Raw genomic sequence first — 24,979 nt, 5'->3', positions numbered from 1 at the left:
AAGCAGGCCTTAAGGGTGGATAATGTAGGGCAGACTCCCAATGGGGAACCCTACCCTAAATTGATTTCCCTCTTCCTAACAAGTTCTTCTACACGATCCCATGTGGACCAGTCAAAAAGATTAGCGGCAGGAAGCCAAGGGGTCACTTGAGTAAAGGTGTCCCAGGCTTTTTCCACCTGTGTATCAGACCACTCAAGGCCCCTACTCTTCAGCATGAGTCTAAGAGCTGAGAGCGCAGGGTCACCATGTGTGGTGTGTGTTTGCCCCATCTTTTCAGGGATGCCCTACCTCGGAACTCGCTTGGCCCTATCTGCCGGTACTTTCGGTTTCAAAGCTGCCTCTTCGCTTCAGCTGCAGATCAGCCTTGAGGGGCCCGACATTGGGCACCAGATGCCGGGGTCTTAAGCCCCCTTGCTCTTCTTGACCAGTGGAAAGGGAAGGGGACACTCCCCAACAAGGTCAGACCAGGATAGGTAGGACCGACTGACCGCCCGCTCCCAGCCTTCCGGGCGGAGGACAATCAGATGCGTCAAGGAGACCAGTCACAGCAGGAACTCATTTATTGAGGAAATCACACAGCTTTTGTTAGGGTCCCATTCCGACTAATCCCCAGAGAGTCAAAGTGAACACACAGTAATGCAAATCACACAACGAGGTTTTATTATAGCAAGCTCGAGCCTGGACCGCAACCAGCCCCTCAGACCATTACAATGGCTGCCGGGGGGAAGCGGCCCCAAGTGGCGAGAAAGTGCTCTATTTAAGAGCTTTTTCAGCATTCATACACAAGGACCTGTACATTATTGGTTAAAATTCAGATAGCTAAATATTTGTCCTCTTTTGGTTTGGTCCCTCCACTTTATTTGAATCTTATTGGGTCCCGCCAAAACTGAATGGTCCTGGAGGGAGCAGGGAGGAGGGAAGGGGTGAATTATGAGGGACAGGGGTCAGGGCTAGGTTCCCCTGTCCTTGATAGATGGGGTCTCTGGACAGCTGCACATTCCTCAGATAGATATCTCTGAACAGCCTTGATAAACCTGGGGCCCAGCACATCCCATTTGACCTGTATTGGCCCTCAAAGGCACCGCTGTGGCTGCTGGATCCTCAGTGCTTGCACGCCCTTTTCCTGGGGGCCCAGATCACAAAATAGCTTGTTTATGCAAGAGGGCTACACAGATGGCACCTCGTTCTCAACATTTTTATGTAGGGTGGGGGCTAGGTGGGAACCAATCAGCTTAAAGGTCAGCAAGGCATGGGTATTCATGCAGGTGACAGTCCCATAGGACTGTATGGCAAGCACAGGCTGATCACATTTGCGGAACTGTTGTTAACCAATCCCTGACAGTGGTTCGATTTATTGTCATTAACTGTTGAAACCACCTTTGAGTCCTTGATCTTGCTCACTCGCCAGGGAGTAAGGAGTCAGCCTGAGTTAGTTAACGTGTCATTAGTCCCAACAGAAGCCTCCATGACACCCTAACTCCAGCATCCTAAATTTCTACAGAACCTGCACCATGTGGTTTTCGCCAATGTCTGTCACTATCTCAAACAAGCTTCCAGGGACCACAGCTGCACTTGCCTCTGAGTACCTGGGCAGCTGAGCATGATGAAACAACTTCCTAGGCTCCCATGTGCAAGCAGGGTGCCCCACTGATCTCTTCTCAAAGGAATGTCTAATGGAGCCTAAGATGGGTGTGATATTGCCAATTACATATATGTGTACGGAGCCTAAGGGTGTGATACTGCCTAAGACGGGTGTGATATTGGCAATTCCTGAGATGCCCTGTACCATCTTTCTTATTCTCTCTGGGCAACGTCTTTAGCATTTCTTCAGTGACAGTAATGTCTTTAACAACTACAACTTCTTTAGCCCCAGTTTTACTCCCACCTTTCAAGTCCAAGTTTTTCAAATCTTTCTGCTCTGCTTTCTTCTTCTAAATACCACAACAAATGGGGCTAAAATCTGCCAGAAATACCCATGCCACTACCTAAATGCTATGCTGCCTAGAAATTTCTTCCACCAGATTAAGAAGTCCATCACTTTTAAAATCATCCTCACAGAAAGTCTCAGGACACAGGGAAAATGTAGACAACTTCTTAGCCAGAATATAACATGAATGGTCTCTAGCCCAGTTTCCAGTAGAATCCTCCTTTTCCTCTGAAACCTTTGGACTTTGTTCCTATGATCCACAGTTATACCAGCATTCTAGTCGTCTGAGCTCCCACCAGAATTGCCCACTAAGGTCCACATACAACATTCTAAAAGTTTTCCAGGTTGCACTGCTAAACTCTACAAAATTCCTCCCACAAATTCCAAAAAGCTCCAAAAGTTTCTGAATCACCTGGTCAGGTTAGTCACAGTAACAACCCCATTTCTGGTACCAATTTCTGTTTTAGTCAGCTTTTTTGCTGCTCTGACCAACAGACCTGACAAGAACAATTTTAAGAAGGAAAAGTTTATTTGTTATCTAAACCATAATGACTACCTTAGAATATATCTTGGCATTTAGAAAGTGCTGTTTACAACACATTAAAAAGTCATAAACCATTATCAAGCTGGTTTCATTCCAGGGATACCACAGTGGTTGAAAATATGCAAATCAATAAATGTAATCAAGGAAAAAAGAAATCATCTCAATAGATGCAGAAAAATTTATTGACAAAATTCAACATCCCTTTATGATAAAGGTACTGAAGAAACTAGATATAGAAGTATCTTACCACAACATTATAAAAGTTACATATAAAAACCTATAGTTGACAGCATACTACCTGGGCAAAAACTGAAAACATTCCTCTAAAATTAGGAATGAGATAAGGATATCCACTCTTGTTACTTCCTATTTGTTATGCTTAAGACATGAGGTGTCCCCCAAAAGATCATGTGTGGAACAATACAAGAGTTTAGAGGTAAAATGAGTGGGTTATGAGAGCCTTAACTTAATCAATGCATTCATCCACTAAGATGGATTAATTGGGTAATAACTGACACAGGTAGGTTGTGGCTGGAGGAAGTAGGTCACTGGGATGTACCTTTGGGGTATATATTTTATCCCTGGTGAGCAGAATTCTCTCTGCTTCCTGGTACCATGTCCAGAGCTGCATTCTTCTGTCACACCCTTCTGCAATGATGTTCTGTCTCACCTCAAGCACAAAGCAATGGAGTTGGCCATGTATAGACTAAGACCTCTGAACCCCAGAGCACCAAATAAACTTTTCCTCCTCTAATATTGCTCTTGTCATATCTTCTGGTCACAGTGGTGAAAAAGGTGACTGAAACACTATTCAATATAGTACTTGAAACTTTAGCCAGAACAATTAGGCAAGATAGAGAAATAAGAGATACGAGTAGGAAAGGAAGAAATCAAACTATCCCTATTTTCAGATGATATGATCTTATATTTGGAATATCCTAAAGACTACTCCAGAAGACTTTCAGAGCTGATAAACAAATTCAGCAAAATAACAGAATACAAAATCAACAACAAAAATTAGTATTTTCTATGCACCAATAACAAATCTGCTGAGAAAGAAATCAGCAAAATGATTCTATTTGCAATGGCTTCAAAAAATAAAGTAAAATACATAAGAATAAAAGAAGTGAAAAGACCTCTGCAGAGAAAATTACATAACACTGAAGGAAGAAATTAGAGAAGACACTAGATGATGGTAAGACCTCCCATGTTCATGGATACACAGAATTAATATTGTTAAATTGCCATATTACCAAAAGTGATTACAGATTCAATGCAATCCCCATAAAAACACAAAAGACATTTTCACAGAACTAGAAAAAAACTATCCTAAAATTCATATGGAAGCAAAGAAAGATCCTAAGTAGCCATGGCAATCCTGAGCAAAGAGAGCAATGCTGGAGGAATCACAATATTTGATTTCAAAATATACATAGTAACAAAAACAGCATGGTACTGGCATAAGAACAGACACATAAATCAATTCAATATAATAGTGGACCCAGAGACAAACCCCTGGCAATATAATCATCTGATCCTTGACAATGGCACCAAAAACATTCATTGAAAAGAAAGCCTCTTCAACAAGATGCTGGGAAAATTGAATATACATAGGTGGAAGAATGGAAATGAAACCCTATCTCTCATCCTGTATAAAAAGATTAACTCAAAATTAATCAAAGACATAAATATAAGATCCAAACTGCAACTGTTAGAAACACAGGAGAAATGACAAGACATAGGGATAAGCAATGAGTTCCTGAATGGGATGCTGATAGCTCAGAAAATAGTGAGAAAAATCAACAAATGGGACCCCTTCAAGTAAAAAAGTTTCTGCAAAGCAAAGGAAGCAACAGAGTGAAAGGACATCCTACGGAATGGGAGAGACAGTTTGTTGGCTACTTTTCCAACAAGGACTAACATATATACTATATTAAAAAACTCAAAAAACTTAACACCAAAAGTATAAACACCCAGTCAATAAATTGGCAAATGAAATGAACACACACGTCTCCAAGGAAAAAGTATGAATAGTCAATAATTACATGAAAAAATGTTCAATACCTTTAGCCATGAGGGAAACATAAATTACAACTACACTAAGATTCCATCTCATCCCAGTCAGAATAGCTATCAAAAAGAATTTTACAAAAATAAATACATAAATGAATAAATAAATAAATAAATGCTGGTTGGGATATGAGAATAAAAGGAATCCCTACACACAGTTTTAGGAATGTCAATTAGTATGGCTAGTATGGAAAACAGTTTCCTCAAAAAATTAAAAATAGAACTAATATGTGATCCATCTGTACAATTTCTGGGCATATAATCAAAGGAATTAAAGTCAACATACTATAGAGATTCCTATATACCCATATTTATCATGGCAAACTCATAATAGCCAACTTATGGAATCAGCCTAGGTGTCTATCAACAGATAAATGGATTAAGAAAATGTGGCATATATACACAACAGAGTGTTATTCAGTCATAAAAAAGAATAAAATCATGTTATTTTCAGGAAAATGAATCAAAATGTAGATCATCATGTTAAGTGAAATAAGAATGACTCAGAGATCCAAGATGGCGGACTAGAGGGAGGCTGCATTCCTTGTCGCTCCATAACTTCGGTTTCAAGCAGAGGATATCTGTTTCTTGGTGAGGCAGTTTTTGCTTCTTATCAATGCCCTGGTGTTTACCCCATTTGTCTGCTGTGATGACCTGCAGTCTGCCAGCATACTGACGCCTTTTTTCACTGCAGATTGCTCACTGTCAGGTGTCTATCATCCACCATTTGCCTGCGTCTCACCTGTCCATCACCTGCCTTACACCTATCCATCACCCAGAGCATGAGGTTCACCTCCCAATCGTCTGACAACAGTCAGCAAACTGATCGCAAACTGCCAGTGGAGCACTAGCTGCCTGCTGTTGCCTGGAAGTTCACTGTTACAGTACCTGCAGGTTTGATTACACGTGGCTGCCGCCATTTTGAGAAAACAACCAGGACCCATAGGACCCCTGGCCAGACTGACTGAGCCCCGTCTCCAGGATCCCTCAGCCCGACCAATCACTCCCTGCCACTGGGGCCCTCACATCCACTGATTCCTCCCTGCCGCCAGGACCCCCAGACTAACTGACTGTGCCCTATCACCGGGACCCCAGAACGGCTGATTGCACACAACCTCCAGAATCATGCAACCACACCAAACACACCCAACCTCCAGGACCCCCGCCTGACCAACCGCATCCTGCCCCCAGGACCTCCAGCTGACCATGTCCACACCCTGAGCTGCAGCTCCCCATTTGCCAACACATTTCGAAGCCAGAGTGGCCATCTTGGATAATCCTGGAAGCCATAGCTCCAATCCATGGGTGGGGCAAACCCCATCCTGAGACGTCTGCTGGAGGCTTGAAGCTCATTGTCAGGTACCTCTCATGCATCAGGCTACTGACACTGGAAGGTTTCATTACTATATGACTATTATACTGTAGATTTTCTTTTTTCTCCTTATAGAAAAAAATTGTTTTTATTTCTTTACTTTTCTTGCTCTCTTTTTCCTATTGTTTACCTATTCCCTCAGAGTCTCTTTCTCACTTTTTTGCATGCTAACATCCAATTTCTTTTGATTACACTCTCACACTTTCTATTATCTACAATTTATGTATATTCTTTTCTTATCCCAATAACAGCCACATTCTACATCCCTCTGCATCCTCTTTGTCCTCCATTAGAAACTGCAGACCTTATTGCAAATCTGTTTGTTTTACTGAAGGTAATATTTGAACTCATTCTGTTTATTATGACAATTTTTTTATTGTCCTCATAGGGGCTATTTGGTCTAGGATTGCATAGTGTCTGAATTGGGCACTGCTAATATTGATCTCCCCTTAAAGACAGGGTTTTGGAAACCTATAGAGCCACCATAGGCCTATAGGGGGAAATCTGCAATACCCCAGATCTGCATTGCTAGAGGGGAAGATACATGAACAACATGAAAAACAAGGGAAGAAAATGATCCAAACAAATCTAGATTCTATATTAATATAATCCAATGACAGTATGTTAGAAGAAATGTTAGAAAAGAACTTCAGATTATAGGTGATTAAGATGATTCACGAAGTAAAGGATGAGATAAGAGAGCAAATGCAGGGAATGAATGATAATACCAAAAGCTGAAAGAGCACCTTCAGGAAGCAAAATATCATTTCAACAAAGAGATAGAGATTCTCAAAAAAAAAAAAACAAAAAAAAACCAGAAATCCTTGAAATGAAGGAAACAATAAACCAAATAAAAAATTCAACGGAAAGCATCACCAAAAGACTAGAACACTTGGAAGACAGAACCTCAGACAATGAAGACAAAATATTTAGTCTTGAAAATAAAGTTGCCCAAGCAGAGAAGATGGTAAGAAATCATGAACAAAATCTCCAAGAACTATGGGACATCATGAAAAGAACAAATTTAAGAATTATTGGGATTGAGGAAGACAAAGAGATACAAACCAAAGGAATGAACAACCTATTCAATGAAACAATATCAGAAAACTTCCCAAAACTGAAGAATGAAATTGAAAATCAAATTCAAGAGGCTTACAGAACACCAAATGCACAAAACCACAACAGATTCAACCAAGGAACATTATAATGAGAAGTCCTAACAATCGAAATAAAGATAGAATTTTGAAGGCCGCAAGAGAAAAGCATCAGATTACATATAGGGGGAGACCAATACGGATAGCAGCCGACTTCTCAACCCAGAATCTAAAAGCTAGAAGGGCCTGGACCAACATATTTCAAGCTCTGAAAGAACAAGGTTGCCAACCAAGAATCCTATACCCAGCAAAACTAACCTTCAGATATGAAGATGAAATAAAATCCTTCCATGATAAACAAAAGTTAAAAGAATTTACAAATAGAAAGCCTACACTACAGAGTGTTCTCAACAAATTATTTCATGAGGAGGAAATGAAAAACAAAATATAGGTCAGCAAATGGAGGAACTACCTTAGAGAAAAACCACTCAAAGGAGAAACCAAGCCAACTTAAAAAACAAAAATAAGCCAAATGACTGGAAATACAAATCATATCTAAATAATAACCCTGAATGTTAATGGCCTAAACTCATCAATCAAAAGATGTAGACTGGCAGAGTGGATTGAAAAGAAAGACCCAACAATATGCTACCTGAAAGAGACTCATCTCATAGAAAAAGACATCCACAGACTAAAGGTGAAAGGATGGGAAAAAACCTACCATGCACATGGACTCAGTAAAAGAGCAGGGGTTTCCATCCTTATATCAGATAAAGTGGACTTCAAGCCAAAGTTAGAACGGATAAAGAAGGACATTTCATACTGCTTAAGGGAACCATAAATCAGGAACATAATGATAGTAAATATTTATGCCCCAAACAATCATGCATCCCTGTATATCAAACAAATCCTTCTCAATTTCAGGAATCACATAGACCACAACACAATAATTCTGGGTGACTTTAATGCACCGCTGTCACCACTAGATAGATCTTCCAAACAAAATCCAACCAAAGAAATCATAGAACTCAATAACACAATCAATAACCTAGACTTAATAGACAAGTATAGAATATTCCATCCATCAACGAACAAATTCACTTTCTTCTCAGTAGCACATGGAACCTTCTCGAAAACAGACCATGTGTTATGCCACAAAACAGTCCTCAGGAAATGCAAAAAAATAGAGATACTGCCATGTGTTCCATCAGATCATAATGGAATGAGAGTAGAAATCAATGACAAAATAAAAAACAGAAATTACTCCAACACCTGGAGACTAAATAATATGCTATTGAATGAAACATGGATAACAAAAAACATCAGGGAGGAGATAAAAAAATTCTTAGAGGTCAATGAGAACAATGATACAACATATCAAAATCTCTGGGACACTATGAAAGTGGTACTAAGAGGAAAATTCATTGCATGGAGCGCATTCCAGAAAAGAATGAAAAGTCAACAACTAAATGACCTAACATTACAGCCCTAGAAAAAGAAGAACAGAAAAACAGCAAAAGTAGTAGAAGACAGGAAATAATTAAAATCAGAGTGGAAATCAATGAAATTGAAACAAAAGAAGCAATTCAAAAAATTGACAAGACAAAAAGTTGGTCCTTTGAGAAAGTAAACAAAATAGACAAACCCTTAGCCACACTAACAAAGAGAAGGAGAGAGAAAACTCAAATTATTAAAATTCGTGATGAAAAAGGAAATATCATGACAGACACCACTGAGATACAGAACATGATTAGAAGCTACTTTGAAAATCTGTATTCCAACAAAATACAAACTACCGAAGACATTGACAAATTTCTAGAGAAATACGCTCCTCCCAAACTGAACAAGAGGACATACACAATTTAAACAGATCAATATCAAGCAATGAAATGGAAGAAACACCATCCAAGAAAAGCCCAGGACCAGACGGATTCTCAACCGAGTTCTACAAGACCGTCAAAGAAGAACTCATTCCAATACTTCTCAAAGTATCACAGGAAATAGAAAAGGAGGGTACCCTACCGAACTCATTCTATGAAGCTAATATCACCCTCATACCCAAACCAGGAAAAGACACATCAAGGAACGAAACTTTAGGTCAATGTCCCTGATGAATATAGACGCAAAGATCCTTAACAAAATATTGGCAAACTGTATCCAAAAACATATTAAGAAAATTGTGCACCACGATCAAGTGGGGTTCATCCCTGAAATGCAAGCATGGTTTAACATCCTTAAATCAATAAATGAAATCCATCATGTCAATAGACTTAAGGATAAGAATCATATGGTTATTTCAATTGACGAAGAAAAAGCATTGAACAAAATACAAAACCCCTTCATGCTCAAAACACTAGAAAAAATAGGGATAATAGGAACATACCTGAACATTGTAAAGGCTATTAATTCTAAGCCCATGGCCAACATTATTCTATTTTTTTTATTGTAAACAAATGGGATACATATTGCTTCTCTGTTTGTACATGGCATAAAGGCATACCATTTGTGTAATCATAAATTTACATAGGGTAATGTTGGTTGATTCATTCTGTTATTTTTCCCCTTCCCCCCACCCCTCCCACCCCTCTTTTCCCTCTACACAGTCCATCCTTCCTCCATTCTTGCCCCCCTCCCTAACCCTAACTCTAACCCTAACACTAACCCCACCCACCCCCCATTATGTGTCATCATCCACTTATTAGTGATATCATTCGTCCTTTGGTTTTGTGAGATTGGCTTATCTCACTTAGCATGATATTCTCCAGTTTCATCCATTTGCCTGCAAATGCCATAATTTTATCATTCTTTATGGCTGAGTAATATTCCATTGTATATATATACCACAGTTTCTTTATCCATTCATCAATTGAAGGACATCTAGGTTGGTTCCACAATCTGGCTATTGTGAACTGAGCAGCTATGAACATTGATGTGGCTGTATCTCTGTAATATGCTGATTTTAAGTCCTTTGGGTATAGGCCAAGGATTAGGATAGCTGGGTCAACTGGTGGTTCCATTCCAAGTTTTCTACGGAACCTCCACACTGCTTTCCAGAGTGGCTGCACTAATTTGCAGCCCCACCAGCAATGTATGAGTGTACCTTTCTCCCCACATCCTCGCCAACACTTGTTGTTGCTTGTATTCTTGATATTCGCCATTCTAATTGGGGTGAGATGGAATCTTAGGGTGGTTTTGATTTGCATTTCTCTTATTACTAGAGATGTTGAACATTTTTCCATATGTTTGTTGATTGCTTGTAGATCTTCTTCTGTGAAGTGTCTATTTATTTCTATGCCCATTTGTCGATTGGATTATTTGCATTGTTGGTGTAGAGTTTTTTGAGTTCTTTATAGATTCTGGAGATTAGTGCTCTATCTGAAGTATGATTGGCAAAGATTTTCTCCCACTCTGTAGGCTCTCTCTTCACATTGCTGATAGTTTCCTTTGCTGAGAGAAAGCTTAATAGTTTGAATCTATCCCAGTTATTGATTCTTGCTTTTATTTCTTGTGCTATGGGAGTCCTGTTGAGGAAGTCTGGTCCTAAGCAGACATGTTGAAGATCTGGACCTACTTTTTATTCTATAAAATGCAAGGTCTCTGGTCTGATTCCAAGGACCTTAATCCATTTTGAGTTTAGTTTCGTGCATGGTGAGAGACATGGGTTTAGTTTCATTCTGTTGCATATGGATTTCCAATTCTCCCAGCACCATTTGTTGAAGAGGCTATCTTTTCTCCATTGCATATTTTTGGCACCTTTGTCTAGTATGAGAAAATTGTATTTATTTGGGTTTGTGTCCGTGTCCTCTATTCTGTACCATTGATCCACCCTTCTATTTTGGTACCAATACCATGCCATTTTTGTTACTATTGCTCTGTAATAGAGTTGAAGATCTGGTATTGCCATACCCCCTGCTTCACTCTTTTTGCCAAGGATTGCTTTAGCTATTCTGGGTTTTTTATTCTTCCAGATGAATTTCATAATTATTTGCTCTATTTCTGTAAGGTACATCATTGGGATTTTAATTGGAATTGCATTGAATCTGTATAGAACTATTGGTAATATGGCCATTTTGACAATATTAATTCTGCCTATCCAAGAACATGGGAGATCTTTCCATCTTCTAAGGTTTTCTTTAATTTCTTTCTTTAGTGTTCTGTAGTTCTCATTGTAGAGGTCTTTCACCTCTTTTGTGAGATTGATTCCCAAGTATTTTATTTTTTTCGAAGCTATTGTGAATGGGGTAGTTTTCCTAATTTCTCTTTCTGAAGATTCATCGCTTATGTATAAAAATGCATTAGATTTATGTGCATTGATCTTATATCCCACTACTTTACTGAATTCACTTATGAGTTCTAAAGTTTTCTGGTGGAATTTCCTGGTTCCTCTAAGTATACAATCATATCATCAGCAAATAGGGATAGTTTGAATTCTTCTTTTCCTATTTGTATCCCTTTAATTTCTTTGGTCTCTCTATTTGCTCTGTCTAGAGTTTCAAGGACGATATTTAATACAAGTGGTGAAAGAGGGCATCCCTGCCTTGTTCCAGTTTTTAGGGGGAATGCGTTCAGTTTTTCACCATTTAGAATGATATTGGCCATGGGCTTAGCATAGATGGCCTTTACAATGTTAAGGAATGTTCCCACTATCCCTATTTTTTCTAGTGTTTTGAGCATGAAGGAGTGCAGTATTTTATCAAATGCTTTTTCTGCATCTATTGAAATAATCATGTGATTCTTGACTTTAAGTCTATTGATATGGTGAATTACATTTATTGATTTCCTGATGTTGAACCAAACTTGCATCCCTGGGATGAAACCCACTTGATCATGGTGCACTATCTTTTTAATATGTTTTTGTATGCGATTTGCTAAAATTTTGTTGAGAATTTTTGCATCGATGTTCATTAAGGATATTGGTCTGAAATTTTCTTTCCTCGATGTGTCTCTGTCTGGTTTAGGTATCAGGGTGATATTGGCTTCATAGAACAAGTTTGGGAAGGTTCCCTCCTCTTCTATTTTATGGAATACTTTGAGAAGTATTGGGATGAGCTCTTCTTTAAAGGTTTTGTAGAACTCGGCTGAGAACCCATCTGGTCCTGGACTTTTCTTTGTTGGTAGGCTTTTGATGACTTCTTCTATTTCATTACTTGAAATTGGTCTATTTAAATTGTGTATGTCCTCCTCGTTCAGTTTAGGCAATTCATATGTCTCTAGAAACCTGTTGATGTCTTCGAAATTTTCTATTTTGTTAGAGTATAGATTTTCAAAATAGCTTCTAATTATGTTTTGTATTTCAATCGTGTCTGTTGTGATATTTCCTTGTTCATTCCGAATTTTAGTAATTTGGATTTTCTCTCGTCTTCTCTTTGTTAGTGTGGCTAAAGGTTTATCAATTTTGTTTATTTTTTCGAAGAACCAAGTATTTATTTTGTCAATTTTTTGTATTGTTTCTTTTGTTTCAATTTCATTGATTTCAGCTCTGAGTTTAACTATTTCCTGTCTTCTACTACTTTTGGTGTTGGTCTGTTCTTTTTCTAGGGCTTTGAGTTGTAGTGTTAGGTCATTTATTTGTTGGGTTTTACTTCTTTTATTAAATGCGCTCCATGAAATAAATTTTCTTCTAAGTACTGCTTTCATAGTGTCCCAGAGATTTTGATATGATGTTTCTTTGTTCTCATTTACCTCTAAGAATTTTTTAATTTCCTTCCTAAAAGCTTCTGTTATTCATTCATCATATAATAGCATATTGTTTAATCTCCAGGTGTTGGAGTAGATTCTGTTTTTTACTCTTTCATTTATTTCTAACTTCAATCCATTATGATCTGATAGAATAAATGTAGTGTCTCTATCTTCTTGTATTTGCTAACATTAGCTTTGTGGCATAATATATGGTCTATTTTAGAGAAGGATCCATGTGCTGCTGAGAAGAAAGTGTATTCGCTCTTGGTTGGATGGTATATTCTATAAATGTCTGTTAGGTCTAAATTATTGATTGTGTTATTGAGTTCTATGGTTTCTTTGTTCAATTTTTGTTTGGAAGATCTGTCCAGTGGTGAGAGAGGCATGTTAAAATCACCTAGTATTATTGGGTTATGGTCTATTTGGTTTCTAAAATTTAGAAGGATTTGTTTGACATACATGGATGAGCCACTGTTTGGGGCATAGATGTTTATGATTGTTATGTCTTGCTGATTTCTGCTTCCCTTAAGCAGTATTAAATGTCCTTCTTTATCCCTTCTGACTAACTTTGGCTTGAAGTCCGCATTATCTGAAATGAGGATGGATACTCCAGCTTTTTTGCTGACTCCATGTGCATGGTATGTTTTTCCTCATCCTTTCACCTTTAATCTATGGGTATCTCTTTCTATGAGGTGAGTCTCTTGCAGGCAACATATTGTTGGATCTTTCTTTTTAATCCAATCTGCCAGTCTATGTCTTTTAATTGATGAATTCAGGCCATTAACATTCAGGGTTATTATTGAGATATGATTTGTATTCCCGGTCATTTGGTTCATTTTAAAAATTTTATTTATTTATTTATTTTTTTGACCCAACATGGTTCCTCCTTCATTTGACAGTTCCTTCAGGATAATTCCTCCCTTTGCTTATTTGCTTCTTTTTTTTTATCTCTTCCTTATGGAATATTTTGCTGAGAATGTTCTGTAATGCTGGCTTTCTTTTTGTAAATTCTTTTAGCTTTTGTTTACCATGGAATGATTTTATTTCATCATCAAATTTGAAGGTAAGTTTTGCTGGGTATAAGATTCTTGGTTGGCATCCATTTTCTTTCAGAGCTTGAAAAATGTTGTTCCAGGCTCTTCTAGCATTTATTGTTAGATTGAAAAATCTGTGATATCCATGTTGGTTTCCCCCTGAATGTAATTTGGTTCTTTTCTCTCACAGCCTTTAAAATTCTGTCTTTATTTTGTATGTAGGTATTTTCATTATAATGTGCCTTGGTGTGGGATCTGTTGTAATTTTGTGTATTTGGAGTCCTATAAGCCTCTTGAACTTGAGTTTACATTTCATTCTTCAGATTTGGGAAATTTTCTGATATTATTTCATTGAATAGATTGTTCATTCCTTTGGTTTGTTTCTCTAAGCCTTCCTCAATCCCAATAATTCTCAAATTTGGCCTTTTCATGATATCCCATAGTTCTTGGAGATTCTGTTCATGATTTCTTACCATTTTCTCTCTTTGTTCAACTTTGTTTTCAAGGTTAAATATTTTGTCTTCAATATCTGAGGTTCTGTCTTCCAGGTGTTCTATCCTATTGGTTATGCTTTCTATGGAGTTCTTAATTTGGTTTATTGTTTCCTTCATTTCAAGGATTTCTGTTTGGTTTTTTTTCAATATCTCTAACTCTTTATTGAAATGGTCTTTTGCTTCCTGTATTTGCTCTGTTAACTGTCAATTGGTGCGATCATTCAATGCCTGCATTTGCTCTTTCATCTCATCATTCAATGCCTGCATTTGCTCTTTCATCTCATCGTTTGCTTCCCTGATAATTTTTATTATGTACATTCTGAACTCCATTTCTGTCATTTCTTCTGCCATGCTGTCATTGGATTTTATTGATGTAACATCTAGATTTGTTTGGGGCATTTTCTTCCCTTGTTTTCTCATATTGTTCAGGAATCAGTGGGTCATTAAGATATTGCAGATTTCCTCTATTAACTTATAATGTCCCTGAAGATTGCTAGTATATCCCCTCTTATCCTTCAGTAGCCTGAAGTCTTGGAGGAAGTTGATAATGCGGTGCTCCACAAGGAAGCTGCCTCTCTAGTGGTGGTGACCCTCAGGTGGGGTATATTCCCTGATAGTGGGCAGAGGTGCCTCCACTTGTTGACCAATGGTCATCCAAATGGGAACTAGGCTGCGGGCTGAGGCAAGGCATGTTTGTGCCTGTGTCTCTGGTTTTATCATCCTTGTGGGAAAACCTCACCCGGCGGGGAAGATTCACCCTGTGGGGCGGTGTCACTTGTCAGTTCTCCTCCTAGAGTTTCCCCTCAATCTACAACTACCACCTGGGCTGGGCTGCCTTCCTCTGCAACATTTCCAGGGGCCCGGACCTACCTCCTGGGCCTGGGAGCCTCACCCTTCACAGACGAGTCTCCTTATGCTGCCTCTCCTCAGAGAATCTGCCCACAGTCCTGGAACCTTTGCTCCACCCCTAATTGTGTCTCTGTGCGGCTCTTCCAGCAAGAAGCTGCCTAGGTCCTGGGACCCTGCTCTGCACCTAATCGCCTGGCTATGCGGCCCCTCCTATTAACCACCACCTGGAGCCCTGTACAATAGCTCCGAGTCCCAGAGACCTGCCACACACCTCTTCCTCGGGACAGCCACCTGGTGTTCCGACACAGTCACTAGGAGTCCAAGCAACTCACTTCGTGTCTCCTCACCCCGCCAACCGCCCATAGCCCTAGGCAGTCACTCTGAGTCCAAGTGACCCGCCCTGTTCCTCCTCCTCCTCGGGGTAGCCCCCCACGTGTTCAGGAGCGGTCGCTCGGAGACCAAGCGACCCACCGCGCTCCTCCTCCAGGCAGGCCAGTGGTGTTCAGGTGCGGTCGCTTCGAGTCCAAACAACTCACCACTTGCCTCCTCCTCTGAGCAGCCACCCGGAGCCCTGATGCAGTCACTCCTAGACCAAGCGACCCGCCATGTTCTTCCTCTTCCTCCTGGCAGCACCCTGGTGTTCAGAAGTGGTCACTCTGAGTCTAAACAGCTCATCGCACCGCTCCTCCTCTGGCAACCGCCTGTAGCTCTGATGCAGTCACTCCTAGACCAAGTGACCCACTGTGCTCCTCCTCTTTCTGGGCAGGCCCTGGGTGTTCAGAAGCGGTCACTCTGAGTCCAAACAGCTCACCATGCAGCTCCTCCTCAGGCAGTCGCCCAGAGCTCCAGTGGTTGCTCCGAGTCCAAGCGCTGTGCTGAGCGGCTTCCTCCTCAAAGTTCCCAATTGTCCATGTTCACTGCTCCAGCTGGAGGAGGGGTGTCTCACCAGGCAACTCTACTTCACAAAGTTCCCTGTGTTCCGGGACTACCGCCCCATCCGGGACGCCTCCCCAATGGGAGAGACACACCCGGCGGCTTTGAGTTGGTCCCCAGGTTCTCACTATCTCCTCTTTTGAATCCTGCATCCTGGAGCAACATGAAATGCAGCCGCCCTCTACTCTGCCATCTTGAAAACTCACCAACATCATTCTTAATGGAGAAAAACTGAAACCATTCCCTTTAAAAACAGGAACAAGGCAGGGATGTCCTCTTTCACCACTTCTATTCAACATTGTCCTCGAAACTCTAGCCAGAGCAATTAGGCAGACCAAAGAAATTAAAGGGATATTAATAGGAAAAGAGGAACTTCAGCTGTCACTATTTGCTGATGACATGATTCTATATTTAGAGGATCCAAAAAACTCTTCCAGAAATCTTCTAGACCTCATCAATGAATCCAGCAAAATAGCAGGCTATAAAATCAACACACATAAATCTAAAGCATTTTAATACGCAAGAGATGAAACAGCTGAAAGGGAAATGAGGAAAACAACTCCATTTTCAATAGCCTCAAAAAAAATAAAATACTTGGGAATCAATCTAACCAAAGAGGTAAAAGATCTCTACAATGAAAACTACAAAACATTGAAGAAAGAAATTGAGGAAGACCTTAGAAAATGGAAAGATCTCCCATGTTCTTGGATAGGAAGAATTAATATTGTCAAAATGGCCAGACTACCTAAAGTGCTATACAGATTCAATGCAATTCCAATTAAAATCCCAATGATGTACCTTACAGAAATAGGGCAAGCAATCATGAAATTCATCTGGAAGAATAAGAAACCCAGAATAGCTAAAGCAATCCTTAGCAGGAAGAATGAAACAGGGGGTATCACAATACCTAAACTTCAACTATGCTACAAAGCAATAGTCACAAAACGGCATGGTATTGGCACCAAAATAGACAGGTAGATCAATGGTACAGAATAGAGGACATGGACACAAACCCAAATAAATACAATTTTCTCATACTACACCAAGGTGCCAAAAATATGCAGTGGAGAAAAGATAGCCTCTTCAACAAATGGTGCTGGGAAAACTGGAAATCCATATGCAACAGAATGAAACTAAACCCATATCTCTCACCCTGCACAAAAATCAACTCACAATGGATCAAGAACCTTGAAATCAGACCAGAGACCTTGCATCTTATAGAAGAAAAAGTAGGTCCAAATCTTCACCTTGTTGGCTTAGGATCAGACTTCCTTAACAGGACTCCCATAGGACAAGTAATAAAAGCAAGAATCAATAACTGGGATAGATTCAAACTAAAAAGCTTTCTCTCAGCAAAGGAAAGTATCAGCAATGTGAAGAGAGAGTCTACAGAGGGGGAGAATATCTTTGCCACTCATACTTCAGATAGAGCACTAATTTCCAGAATATATAAAGAACTCAAAAAACTCTACACCAAGAATATGAATAACCCAATCAACAAATGGGCTAAGGATATGAACAGACACTTCACAGAAGAAGATCTACAAGCAGTCAACAAACATATGAAAAAATGTTCACCATCTTTAGTAATAAGAGAAATGCAAAAAAAAAAAAAACTACACTAAGATTCCATCTCACACCAATTTGAATGGTGATTATCAAGAATACAAGCAACAATAGGTGTTGGAGAGGATGTGGGGAAAAAGGTACACTCATACATTGCTGGTGGGGCTACAAATTAGTGCAGCCACTCTGGAAAGCAGTATGGAGATTCCTTAGAAAACTTGGAATGAACCCACCATTTGACCCAGCTATCCCACTCCTTGGGCTATACCCAAAGGACTTAAAATCAGCATACTACAGAGATACAGCCACATCAATATTCATAGCTGCTCAATTCACAATAGCCAGACTGTGGAACCAACCTAGATGTCATTCAATTGATGAATGGTTAAAGAAACTGTGGTATATATATACATTGGAATATTACACAGCTATAAAGAATAATAAAGTAATGTCATTTGCAGGCAAATGGATGAAATTGGAGAATATTATGCTAAGTGAGTTAAGCCAATCTCAAAAATCCAAAGGTTGAATGATCTCACTGATACGTGTATGATGACACATAATGGGGGGTTGAAGGGGGGCAAGAATGGAGGAAGGAGGGACTGTATAGAGGGAAAAGAGGGATGGGAGGGGTGGGGGGGAAGGAAAAAATAACAGAATAAATCAAACATCATTAGCCTATGTAAATGTATGATTATGCAAATGGTATGCTGTTACTCCATGTATGAACAGAAACAACATGTATTTCATTTGTTTACAATAAAAATAAATAAGTAAATAATAAATAAATAAATAAAAGACTCAGAAAGGCAAGTGGTACATGTTTACCCTCATATGTGGAATCAAGGTTGGGTGACAAATGAAAGTAGCAGAGAGACCACTAGAGAAAAGGGGGAGGGGAGCATAAGGGAGGGTGATGATGAGGTGGATGTGTTATTTGCACCTGTGAACATGCCACAATGAAACCACTTATTCTATATAATTAAATGCACTAATAAAAAAGAATGTGTATCTAAGAATGGAAATGAGAAAATGCTGTTAGTAGTACTAATAACTCACCCTTCCCTTTCCCCAGGATCAATGAAATTTCCAAGACAAAATAAAAATAGGAAAAAATTTACTTATTTCTCCTGTAAATAATACATACTCCCTTATTAAAGTATAAAAAGTTAACATTTACTTCAGACCTAATATTTTATATTGATTTGAATTATCATATGGAAAGTTTGTGTTCTGGGCATCTCTGCATGATTACATTCTCTTACACACCTGTCCCTCAAAGGTGAGCACTGTCATGGAATTCAACAGGTAGATTTTCCTGTCAGTGTTTCCATGTCTCTATTGATTTATGTATTAATGGATACAGTAAAAAATAAATCTACCATATGAGCCAGGTGATCCAGTTACTTCACCTCTGTATCCAAAGGAAAAGAAACAGATCCGAAGAAAAAGAAATCAGAATACCAAATATATACCCTCATGCCCATGTTAATTGTAGCACTACTCCCAATAGCTAAGATATGCAATTAGCCTAGGTGTCCACCACCTAGTGGATAAAGGAAATGCCGTACAGATATCCACAGTGGAATATTATTCTACCCTAAAAAAGAATAAAATCCAGTTAACTGAAGCCAAATGGATGGAATTGAGGACATTGTGCTAAGTGAAAGAAGTCAGACAGAGAATGACAAATATCGTATGTTCTCTCTCTTATGTGGAAGCTAAAAAAAAAGTCAACATGGAAATATAAAAGTGATTACTAAACATTGGGAAGGGTCAAAGGGTTGGGGTAAGGGTGTTAGAATTGTTTAGTTGATTAGTGCACACTATATGCCTGTGTGGAAATATAACACTGAATCCCATTTAATGCATATAATTAATATTCATAAATTAAAATTTGTATCTTAAAACTTACCTGCCTGGCACAGTGGCACATGCCTGTAATCCCAGCAGCTGGGGAGGCTGAGGCAGGAGGATCATAAGTTCAAAAGCAGTCTCAGGAAAAGCGAGGCCCTAAGCAACTCAGTGAGACCCCATCTCTAAATAAAACACAAATAGGGCTGGGGATGTGGTTCAGTGGTCAAGTGTCCCTGAGTTCAATCCCCAGTACCAAGAAAAAAAAAAACTTACCTATGAAGTACCTAAAGCTCATCTAAGTAGTTTACAACAGAAAATCTATTGCCCCTGAAACATACTAGTTTACATCGACATGTTGTGATGTAAGCACATACATCAACTTCAAATGCTTTAACAGGTACATGGCATTACCTGAGGGAGATACACTATTTGTCCATTTATAAATATGACAATCACTTCAAAATTCTTGTGCCTCTGTTCATATCAAACAAGTGAGAATTTCCAAATACCATGTGGGTAAAGGATGATTGCTTGAATTACAACAGTTGATGCATGCTCAATTTTATTACTAATCACCTGTCTTTGTTGTCACAATAAATAGTCTTTGCCAACTACATCCTTACCATATACCATAAAAATATTTGCAGAGCATATTAATAATCCCTTCATGATAAATCATGAAGAAATTGCATCTTCTATGGGAAATATTACCACATGCTTCTAGTAGAAGAGACAGTGCCCTGGGATGGGAATTAGGAAATCCACATTTTAGTCTTGTATTATTGACCTGCTACTATATGCAGGATGTGTGCAAATCTCTCCACCTCTCTGATTAATGGAAACAGAATAACACTAATCTCTACAACATGTGTAGTACATAAGGGAAGCTTGGAGCTTAATAAACATTTGGCCAATATAGATTTTTCTTAAATAAAGCATTCAGCTAGGCACAGGGTACACACCTATAATCTCACATGGGAGACCTAGGCAGAAGAATCACAAGTCAAGGCCAGTCTTGGCAAATTAGCAAGACACTGTCTCAAAGTAAAAAAATAAAAGGGTTGGGGATGTACTCAGTGGAGAGCGCCTCTGGGTTCAATTCCCAGGACCACCAAAAATAAATAAATATAAAGGGGTTCAGGGAAAGGGAGGAAGGATGGGAAAAGAGAGGAATAGTGGAATGACATTAACCAAACTATGCTATGTACAAATACAAATGTACTACAGTGAATTTCATCTTTATATCTATAAAAGACTAATTTAAAAAAGAAACTACAAATAAATAGAAGAAAGACCAGTAGAGTAGAGGAAGGGGAACGGGGGAGGGAGAAAAGAAAAGGGGAAGTAATGGGGACTGAAGTGGAGCAAATTATAATTATGCTCATGTGATCATGTCAGAATGAATTCCAGTATTGCATACATAAATAATACACTAATAAAATAAAATTAAAAATAAAGCAGTCATTATGAAAAGAGCAAGTTTATTGATGAATACAATTGTCAAAATAGACTGGAGCAACTGAATAGATAATTCACAGAAGAAGAAATATAATTGATCAACAAATGTATGAAAAAATGTTCAACATCTCTAGCAATTAGAAAAATGCATATCAAAACTACACTGAGATTCCATCTCACTCCAGTCAGACTGGCAATTATCAAGAATACAAGCAACAACAAATGTTGGTGAGGATGTGGGGGGAAAAGGATACACTCATACATTACTGATAGGGCTGCAAATTGGTGCAACCACTCTGGAAAGCAGTATGGAGAATCCTCAGAAAACTTGGAATGGAACCACCGTTTGACACAGTCATCCCAACGCCTCAGTTTATACCCAAAGAACTTAAAATCAGCATACTACAGTGACACAGCCATATCACTGTTTACAGTAGCTCAATTCACAATAGCTAAACTATAGAATTAACCTAGATGCCTTTCGACAGATGAATGGATAAAGAAAATGTGTTATATGTACATGATGGAATATTTCTCAGCCTTAAAGAAGAATGAAATGATGGCTTTTGCAGGCAAATGGATGGAACTGAAGAATATTATGCTAAGTGAAATAAGCCAATCCCAAAAACCCAAAGACCAAACAAATGTTTTCCCTGATATGGGAATACTAATTCACAATAAGGTTGGGGGAGAATAGTGGTATTTTGGACTAAGCAGAAAGGAGTGAAGGGAGGGAGGGGTTATGGGGATAGGAATGACAGTAGAATGAATCAGACATAATCACCCTATGTGCATATGATTACATGACCTGTGTAACTCTACATCATGTACAACCAGACAAATGAGAAGTTATACTCTATTTATGTATGATGTGTCAAAATATATTCTACTGTCATGTATAACTAATTAGAACAAATGATTTTTAAACTATAAAACAAAATATGCTTAAAGCACCAAAAAATAAAGGGACTGGAGCCAGAATGATGTGAAACTCTAAAACGTGTCTCAGTTCAAGAAATAAGATGTACCTGATCCCTTCTCTTTCTGCTTTTTTTTTTTTTTTTAATCCTATGAAGATTTCTGCAATGGTCTTTGAAATGCTGCATGTTGCCAATACAACTAAATGGGATCACAGGCACTGTGTCTCAAATTCTATGCAACATCCCTGAAAGGGATGGAAGTACAGATAGGAAAGTGCCAAGTGTATGGAAGCCACACTGATTATGGGCCACTTTTTTAACCAAGGAAGGGTATACTCAATGTGTAACAGAGATTTTTATGTTTAATACCTCCTCTGTGGCAAGCAAAGTGTTGTTCTTGGGAATCAGAAATGAAAGAATCAATGTGGAAGGAAAGAAATACTCTGAGATTTCTGGGACTCCAACACAACCATGAACATAGACGTCATGGCCCTCACAGTTGGAATTTTATGTATTGCATCCTGCCACCCAATCACACAAACTGCCACGTCTGACTGAATGGTGATTAATAAAAATCTGCCCTGGCAGTCCCTCCATGCCTGCCTCCCTCAGCACTTACTGGGTTTAGCTGGGTCTCTGTGTTTCAAGGACTACAGCTGCAATGGCCCTTGGCTGCCCGATGCCAAGTGAAGATTCAGGCTCCATCCTCAGGATTGATATTATCCCAATGTCACAAAAGAGCTTTGTAATGCAAACAATCATGGGAGGAGGAGACACAGGTGTGGAAGTCACCCAACTGGAGCTGTCAGACCAAAGAGCCCAAAGGAGAGACTCGTTGTTGAACATTATATAACCCTGGAGGCTCAATGCACAGAGCTCATATTTCCCAGTTTGACCCAATTTATCCCCAAAATAAAGAACTTCTCAATATTAATGATTAAAGAAGGAGGAAGAGGAGGAAGAGGTAGAGGAGAAGAAGAAAATGAATGACCATGAAAGAATTTGGAGTCCTCTCCTAATGAGCAAGCTCATGTATAACATTCATTTCTTTCACTTTTTTTTCAAGCACCATGTGCCTTTTGTTGTCATTCTGTGTAGCTGTCAAATATAGAGAACAAAACGTGAACCTTCTTAACCATTGTTAACTATCCAGATCAGTGGCCTTAAACACATTCATGTGCTTGTGCAACTATCACCACCATCCATCTCCAGGAATTTTTCTTCTTCACAAACTGAAAATGTACCCATTTTTTTAAAACTCCCTTCCCCTCTCCCACCAAGTGCAGGAACTACTGTTCTGTTATGAAATGTAATAAATAGTCATTGAACTATAAAATCAATATCTCCAAGGAGGCAGAATTTACTGGCAAGGATGCTTGGCTATGTTGCATTTTCCAAACAACATTCCAAATGGATGCCAGAGTTCCTGAGATTAGACTGATCTGCTGTGGATCCTCCTCAGGGAACCTTTAATGTCCCTGTTCCTCAGACTGTAGATGAAGGAGTTCAGCATAGGGCTGACCACAGTGTACATCACTGAAGCCACTGCTTCCTTTCTGGGAGATTGTGACACAGCTGATCCAAGATACACTCAAATGCCTGTTCCATAAAATAAGCAAACAACTGCCAGGTGAGATCCACAGGTGGAAAAGGCTTTGTACTTCCCACCTGTTGATGGGATTCTCAGAATAGAAGAAATGATTTTACAGTAAGAGAAGAAAATTACAGAGATGGGAAGAAAATCAGACATGGCACCAACAAAATACTTTATGATGTTATTGGTGAAAGTGTCAGAACAGGCAAGATTAAGAACTTGAGAAGGGTCACAGAAGAAATTGGAAATTTCTACATCCTTGAAGTGGGTAGATCGCAAGGCCACCAAATTGTGCAGCTGGGAGTCTAAAAGGCTAAACAAAAAAGACACCAAAACTAAGAGCGCACAGAGGCGAGGGTTCATAATGACTGAGTAATGCAGGGGGTGACAGATGGCCACGAAACAGTCATAGGCCATCACAGTCAAAAGCATACCATCCATACATCCAGAAAGGGTCAAAAGAGACATCTGTGTCAGGCAGCCCACAAAGGAGATGCCTCTGCTGTGAGTTAGGATGTCCACAATCATCTTCGGAACCGTGGTAGAGATGAGAAATATATCAGCCAAGGACAGGTTGCAGAGGAAGAAGTACATGGGAGTGTGGAGGTGGGAGTCAGAGCTGACAGCCAGGATGATGAGCAGGTTCCCAAGCACTGTGACCAGGTACATGGACAGGAACAGTCCAAAGAGGATGGGTTGCAGTCCAAATAATCTGGGAGGCTCATGAGATGAAATTCTGAGACACGTGTTACATTTTGTGGTTCTATATTGTTTGGACAACTTTTGAAAATGAAAAGTTAGAAAAAAATGAAATGAGTATATCATCTCCTAGAACTGTATCTATAGTTTAAACAAAGCAATTGTCTTATGCAGACCTCACATTTGACCATACACATGTAGTGGTAGTTCTGATTTGTCTCAAACAAATTCCTTTTTTTTCTTTCTTTTTTTTTTTTTTGTACCAGAGATTGAACCCAGGGGCACTTAACCCGCCTCATTTTATATATATATATTTTTTAGGGACAGGGTATCACTGAGTTGCTTAGGTCCTTGCTAAGTTGCTGAGGCTGGGTTTGAACTCACAATCCTCCTGCCTCAGCCTACTGAGTTGCTGGCATTACAGGCTGCACCCTGCACCCAGTTACAAATCCCACATTCTTGAATGCTTTCCTAGTTGATTTTCTTGTTGTTGCTCTTCATCTCTTTCAATAACATTTACATTAGAGACAGTCCAGTAAAGAGTGTTACAAGATTGAGAACAGACAAGACTCCATTTTCACAGCAAAACACAGTCAACTCTTTTCAGGCAATAAAAAAAAAAAAAAAAAAAAAAAAAAAAAAACATGTTTATAGCAGCACAATTCCCAATAGCTGAGCTATGGAGCCAACCTTGGTACCCTTCAACAGATGAATGGATAAAGAAATTGTGGGATATATTCACAATGGAATATTACTCAGCCATAAACAAGAATAAGCTTATAACATTGAATGGATAGATCTGGGATCTATCATGCTAAGTGAAATAAGCCAATCCCAAAAAACCAAAGGTCAAATGTTTTTGCTGGTATGTGGAAGCTAAACCACAATA

General features: G+C 39.1%; 1 protein-coding gene across 1 annotated transcript; it reads right to left on the bottom strand.

The window, feature by feature from the left end:
• Positions 1-23,388: 23,388 nt before the first annotated feature.
• On the bottom strand, positions 23,389-24,060 carry LOC124969521 (olfactory receptor 18-like). Its single transcript, XM_047532493.1, has one exon. It carries the CDS (start codon positions 24,058-24,060, stop codon positions 23,389-23,391), a length of 672 nt encoding a protein of 223 aa, XP_047388449.1.
• Between the last annotated feature and the right edge of the window lie 919 nt (positions 24,061-24,979).

This window comes from Sciurus carolinensis, chromosome 17 (assembly GCF_902686445.1).
Source record: "Sciurus carolinensis chromosome 17, mSciCar1.2, whole genome shotgun sequence".
Taxonomy (NCBI): Eukaryota; Metazoa; Chordata; class Mammalia; order Rodentia; family Sciuridae; genus Sciurus; species Sciurus carolinensis.
This window is presented reverse-complemented; position numbering and strand designations above follow the sequence as displayed.